At 35.4% G+C, this 7,546-nt stretch overlaps 1 protein-coding gene across 1 annotated transcript in view; it reads right to left on the bottom strand.

The window, feature by feature from the left end:
• Positions 1–5,053: 5,053 nt before the first annotated feature.
• LOC125233271 (myophilin) overlaps positions 5,054–7,546 on the bottom strand; it is a 33,476-nt gene continuing 30,983 nt past the window's right edge. The window contains exon 4 of the mRNA XM_048139217.1: positions 5,054–5,550. Coding sequence (XP_047995174.1) covers positions 5,380–5,550 — 171 coding nt within the window. The 3' untranslated portion in view covers positions 5,054–5,379. The remainder of the gene's footprint in view (positions 5,551–7,546) is intronic.

The following is a 7,546-nucleotide window of genomic DNA, read 5'->3' as shown; positions in this document are numbered from 1 at the left end:
GTTACATTAGGTGTTCTGCCGTTTCGCCAAAAAACGTTTCGTCAAATTTCATTTCCCAATAATCATATCGCAATAGTTTCATTTCCCAAAGTATTGTTTGGCAAAGGTATGTTTCGCAATGAACTTGTTTGGTCAAATTATCATTTGGCACAATTTTACTTAGTCAAATTTTATTTAGACAAAACTTTATATCGCAAACGTTTTTAATGGCAAAACTTATATCCCAAAAACATGTTTGGTCAAAATTTCACATCGCAAATTTCGAAAATATTTAGGCATTTGCATTTTCATTTCTACGGGATTAATTTAATTTACCGAAGATTTTTTTGCCAAATTTAACTTAAAATTGTCAAATAATAATTTCAGTTTTATTCCCAAGGCTTCAGTTGGACAAGAAAAGTTTGCTCAACTTTATTTTTGTCAAATTAATTACTGGACAAAATTATTTTGTCAACTATTTTTTTGTCAAAAAATGTTTCTACAAATTACACCATGCAAAACCACGTTTGACAATAAATATTACAAGGCATAAATGTAATGTAATAATTTTATTAGTATTGTAACAGAAAACTCGTGTGCGACAGGGTTAGTTTAGGTGCGACGACGAGCGAAGCGAGGAGGAGCGTGTTAGGTTGACAGTGAGCAAACTGGAAATGGCTTTTTAAAGTAATTAAAAATTAAAAGAACATAATGGTCTTGAAAACATAAGGTTTCTTTTTAATAAAATGTATCCGGACATGTACTTAAGTGAAAATGTCATCCTTGACATTTGCAGCAGGAGGAAAAAAAGTACGACATACACATTATTTCACACAAATCTTGGACACAAAGTATAAAATCAACAAACAAATTTCTAGTGCGCCATTTAATTACAATATATTGGGAAATGGAAATTTTGCCTAACAATACCTTTGACTAAATAATATTTGGTAAAATGAAATTTGACCAAGTAAATATTTTGGGAAACAAATACTTGCCAAAAAAAGTTTTGCTAAATGTCAATTTGCGATAAGTAGTTTTGCCAAACGTTTATTTGAGAAATGATAATTTGGGAATAATAGTTTGGGATGTGAAACTTTGGGAAACGTTTTTTGGCGAATCGTCAGTAAACCGTTACATTAGTTTGAGTGGTAGTTCGAGAAATCATAATAATACGTCAATCAAGTCGTGGGTACCGAAGAAGAAGGACATTCCATACTGGCGCTTGCACGTTCAAGTAAGGATTTGACTTATCTGGCTAAGACGTTTATGTTAATAATTGACTATTTTACATTTACTTTTGTTGTTAATTATATTCAGTCATTTATAAATTATAGATTGGTTATCACGATTTGTTAAAAAACATCCATTAACATACATAAAACATGAAATTAAATTTGGGCGGTGATAGCTTCATCAGTTTTAGTAGTAGCAGCTATCAACGACCCATAGGTCGGTAATGACTATAACGTCATGTTAAGTTTTTTCTTTCTTTTACAATATTATTCTTTAGAAACATAAGTATGTTTATAGATTATTTGAGACCCAAATAATAGTTTTTTTCAAAAAGCTATTAACGACATACACATTTGTACTTAGTTTTCTTCTTTTGACGTTGTAAAGTTTACTAAAATAACAATATTTTTGGAAAACGGATATTGTGTAAGACATTGTTTGTGAAGGAGTTTTACCCATAAAAACTGATTTTATGTCAAAAATTTTGAATATCACGTAATAACAAAGTGTTTAGTAGCCACAACAATAATAAAATAACAATAATAATGTTGTTTAATATGGGTCGGTCATACATTTTACGTTAGTGCTTACATATTCTTTCAACGACTCATAGAAATCGCTATTACAAACCATGAGAAGATATGACCGATCGTTCCTAAATAAGTAGGTTATAATATTAAGGATATTATTAAAGCCATACAATTATTACAAACATATAAGTTTCAGTTGCCCCTCTTTTTCCTGTGTCACTTATCCAACCTTACAGTATTTTTTTAAATGTAAAAAATAAGAAATATTGTAAAAAATAAGCTTTCCATAGTTACATCATCGGGTTACTATACCAATTACAACTACACACGTCAGTTAGTAAGTATATACGATACACACTGAGCACAAATACCTTGTCTCACATACGATCGGAATTAGCTGCATAAAAATCGTTAATAGCTTCACAGCCATTATTATGGGGCGGTAATAGTAACAATCGACTCATCAATTTTATAGTATGTTTTTTACATCCAAATCCATCATGTAAGTACAGATCACTTAATATTTATCTTTTAAAAACATAAAATTATCATATAAAATTAAAAAATTAAATTTTAGGGCAATCTGTATACTTAAAAATAAGGGTTGATTTTAAAATTGCCTTAAGGGGGGCGTTAATAGCTGCGTTTACCCTAATATTGTCATGAGGTCGCTGTTAAGAGGAAAATGCTAAAATGAAAGGGGGGCTCCCTTTCAACTTGGGAATTTTAGTTAAATATACAAGTGTTATTAACTAGATTTATCGAAAAAAAAATTGTCCATTAAGAACAACTCAGTCAAAAGATATTTCAAAAAAATCTTTAAAATCGAGGTTCCGCTCTCGACTCTTTCCTCCTTCAAAACTTAATCAATCGGAACGAAATTTGAGAATCTGTATAACAATGAAATAATCTATGTCGGACCGTTTAGCTTTTTTGGTTAATTGTTACTAATCTTGAGTATCACACTTTTTTTTGCGCCACAATAAAAAAGGCCGTTTTTGGAAATTTTTGATTGGCTCTAGAGTCTTTAAAAAGCAAAGCAAAGCTTTAGAGTCTTTAAATATCAAAAAAATCAAAACGGTCCGACACAGATAAAAATAATAACAATCTGTGTTGAAAAAATCATTGCTCTATCTTCAAAAACCAGGGAGAAAATAGTCGAGAGCGTTTGTATGGAGAATTGACCCCTACCGTATCGTCTTAATTTTGTATGTGGTGACAGTTCAATATACTGTGAGAAAATGAGTTCTCTTGAACTCCGCAACATGGCGATTAGTCACACTGCTCACACATTTCTGGTCATAATGAAACTGTGATACTTGAAAGTACTTATCGTGTAACTTATATTACTTTTGTATCACTGTAACTGTGGAGATATGAAATAACAAAGGAAGGGTAATATGATGAAACGAGTGGATGAGCAAACGTCATCTCTGACCAATAAAGAGACTGGCGAATCAGAGTAGGTATAGTATCTGGAATAAATAACCGATTTATTTAAATGTGGCACTGCTTTGTGGGGCAGGGCTGCCGTTAGCCACCGTGTTTTGTTTTTATACCTATTCACTTCGGATAACCTATCCCATGAGCCATCTCATGGGCAGCAGTTTTCTTACCGGGAACATCGGCTTAGCAGGGATGGTCACTACGTGGTCACTACTAGATACTCGTACCGGTAGTCGAAATAGTGGATTTATCAGTATATGCCGTCGGTACGGTGGGGGCAATATAGAGTGCGTTTTCATATTATCCGATCCGATATCAGATGTAGAACAGATATCCCATATATTCAAGCCGCCATCTTTTATTTTTACTTTGAAATCCTTTCTACGTCAAATATCGGATCGGATAATGTGAAAACGCACTAACAACAGTGCAAGGGCAAGAAAATTGATTCCTTACTTATTTGTCTTTCTACATTTTAAAATGGGATTATTATACAAACACAACATACTTTAAGTACTTATTTATTCCACGTACTGCATACAGCTATGTAGTATATGTACCTACCTTTGTTAAGATGAAACTTAGTCTAACATTCCAGTACGCAATACGAAAATATATAGAAGAATGTCCATAAAAAAATATTAATCACAGTATGTACTAATGTAGGTACTTATTAATACGTCTAAATTGTGGAATGATTATTTGATATAATTAATAAATAAACAAGGAAACCCTGATATACGTATAAATTTATAGATTTAATAGACACCTTTTTAAAAACAACTTTTTGGCTCCTTCGGAGCTCGAAGGCACGTTCAATAAATGCAAAAAATTACTCTTTTGGAGTAATTATGTAAGTAAAAACTTTAAAATGGAAGAATATTTAATATTGGCACAATGCTAAATTATTAAATTATTAAGTCAAAAGCTAAGCCAATTGTCTAAAAATTCGTATAATACTTAGTCAAAGTCAGGTTTAACAAAAGATCTCAACAACACCTATGGTATAAAAATAATCCACAAAATGGAATGACTTGGGAATGATAAAATGCTTAAAAATATGTCAATTTGCAACCAAAATTCAGTTTAAAAACACGCAGAGATTCTAAAGTCGAGATTTTTGAGGAATACCGAAAATGGTCCACTGTCAAGTCTTGTAAGACAACATTTTGTACACTAATCTAACTAGTCTATTAATGAAATCTCTAGTGCTATTAATTTGTGTCTTGTTACATAATAGATTGTATGTATGGTGTATGAAAAGATGATTAGCGTTAAGGTTATATATGCCAATTAACGAATAGATAGAACGAATGAATGAATGAAAAAATGTCTATGGTTGACGTGAACCAATAAAATGATCACTCTTGACAATCACTCGAACAATCAAAGTTTCGTTCTTTCCATTCATGCCAGTTACCGTGAAACGATCAATATAAATGCTCGCATTTTTCCATCAGTGCATTATTCCGAATTAAAAAAATAAGTTAAAATATTTTTTTACATACATCGAAACGCGGTGCCATGTTTTCTAGACGTTCTTTACATTAAGTTAGAACACTACACTAGGTATTTCTTAGTGTTAATCATGGCATTACTCATTACAGAAATGCGATGTAAATGAACCAAACGACAGATGCGTTCTGCAATCTAGTAACGTAGTTCCATGGAAAATAACAATCCAGTCGTCTTAATGCTAATCATCCTTCAGATATAAATAGTTTAGAGTTTACATGGTAAAACGATTGTTACGTAAAAACAAAGGATGCGGGGCTAATTTAAAGTTTTCCCTTTAAATCTAGAGAAAACTTCAAGAGCATAGCGCTTGACCTCTTTTGAAATTAAGTCGTCTAGCGCATTAACTGCGATCCGACCAACCTAATAGAAATTGACAATTATTGTGCCCAATTTTTGTCTATTTAAAAAGGTTGCAAAAACTATTGAAAGCGTTCAAATTTCTTTGTAGCCTCAGGCCCACTGGTTACGTTATCTGGCGGATTTTGTGAGTTCTTTTAGGACGCAACAAACAAACTACCATCAGAAGATCAAAAACACAACTCGACGGAAGAAAGATGAAGAAATAGTGAGAATATGAGACAATTTAGATCTTCTGATGAAATTATAAAAGCAGCATCCACGTCCCGTTTTTACGTAACCCGTTTTACCACACAACAAACAGACGAACAGTCTACATATGCCTCGTGTTGCCAAAGTTGATGCCGCTCTGCGTGGCGCCCTTGTTGGAGCCGTACTGTAGCGAGATGACGCCCTGACCGGCGCGAAGTTGTTCCTCTGAGAAGTTTCTCACGTTCTTCTCGGACTCTTTGGGCCCGATCGACGGTTTGCCGTAGTTGTGAGCCTGGAAAGGATAATTAAACAAGTTAGGAGACGGTGGCATGAAAATAGCGAAATCAACAGGAAATATCCTAAACTTGGTACAGTGTCTAAGGACCAAGAGTTTTTGCAGTGTCTAAGGACCAAGAGTTTTGCACAAAGTCTGTGTAGTATTGCTTTATCAAAGACTAGCTTTTGCCCGCGGCTTCGCTCGCGTTAGAAAGAGACAAAAGTAGCCATCCCTTCAACTATCTCCACCTATATAAGCACGTCAATTCGTCGCTCCGTTTTGCCGTGAAAGAAGGACAAACAAACAGACATACACACTTTCCCATTTATAATATTAGTATTGATAGTTAGTGAGTCCGCTGTGGCAAAATATAAATACCTACCTAGGGGTCTATATACACAAGTTAGAAATTTATTCACGGTTTAAAAACCCTGAGTAGGTACTATCCACATATTTCACATCTCAGAATATACAGCCCTCAACAGAATTAAGACCCAAACTCATTTGAAACATATCGACAGTTTCAAGTGTTTCATACTAATATTGTTACCGATTAGGACTCCAGCTAACTCATGACGTTGTTTGCCTCATGCATTAGAGAATGGGCCCTCACACACTCATTATTTGTTTTGTACAAGCGAGTTGCAAAACTTGCAAATGCTTAGTGAGCGCTGGCGAGTTTATAAGAAACCAGTGAAGCAATGACCCGAAGGCGGTACTGTCATACATTTTCATCTGTAGAAACATAAATATTAGGTCAGACCGGATAAGAAAAAAACTGGGGCGGTGCGAGAGAAAATATGTAAGGAATGTTCAAATCATTTATGAGAATCAACATGTCCTTTTTAAAAATGCCTAAAGAATTCAATTTCAGCCAGCAGCGCTCAGTAAGCAATTGCAATAACATTCCAGGGCAGGTCTAAAGGCAAATAACGGTTGTCAAGTTAACGAGAATTCGCAAAGTAAACAAACAGGTGACCTCTCCTCATTTTCCTTAAGTAATGACATTATTAGTAGGTCGCTGTACCGACGTTGATCACTTGGGGAAATGGGTTGCGTGATTTAATTTTCGGAGTATTTATGTAGCATGTAATAATTTCCATTAGCATTATTAATTGGAAAATAAACATACGGTGTCCCTACAAGTCCGTCATCTGTACATTTGAATAGGAAATCTCGACTTTTGAGTCACTAATGAGTCTAATGACAATTCCATTATACCTAGTACCTTAGATGTCGTCCGATGATTACCTTTCTGTTAACTGTACGAGTATATTTGTCATACAGTGCCATCAAATGTTTCTAAAGTTGAAAATCCCAGCTTTATGCCAAGGCACTTAAAGCAAATGTGTAGTATATGCATGCAAACCGAGCGCGGGCGCGGTGTCGCTCCCCGCGCACTTCTTTGTAAGTCAGTAATAAACGGACCGTCGACTGAACTGCTGTGTTTCCTTTACGCTCACAAACACCTCACTGGCGACGAATCTACCCGCGCGTGGGAAAAAAAAAAACCGTTAATCATGGCTTGTATCGGAAGTCTTACAGTTTTTGACCATAATTCCCAAGAGTGGAAGATATTCCATGGAAGACTGGAACAGTATATTATTTTAAACTCAGTCGAGGACGCCAAGAAGGCACCGTTATTACTCACTCATCTATCGGATGAGACTTACCGTCTGGCTACAGACCTCGTTCATCCGAAGAAAGTGGAGACAGTTACGTTTGACGCTTTAGTCGAAGTGCTTGATAAGCATTTCTCGCCGAAAAGGTGTACTTTCGCCGATAGGGAGAAGTTTTTCGAGGCGAGAAGGACCACAGGAGAAAGTGTCGAGGGATGGGCGGCGCGAGTTCCAAATTAGCCGTGCACTGTGAGTTCGGTAGTGCACTGGACATGCTTCTAGTCAATCGTTTTGTGCTAGGCATGAACGTAGGCCGTGAACGAGATCGCTTATTCGAGCAGGACGCGACTTCACTTTCCTTCGCGAAGGCTTTGGAGGTGGCTCAGCAGGCG

The sequence above is a fragment of the Leguminivora glycinivorella genome, chromosome 14 (genome assembly GCF_023078275.1).
Source record: "Leguminivora glycinivorella isolate SPB_JAAS2020 chromosome 14, LegGlyc_1.1, whole genome shotgun sequence".
Taxonomy (NCBI): Eukaryota; Metazoa; Arthropoda; class Insecta; order Lepidoptera; family Tortricidae; genus Leguminivora; species Leguminivora glycinivorella.
Note: the sequence above shows the minus strand (reverse complement) of the source record. Positions and strands in the feature narration are given on the sequence as shown.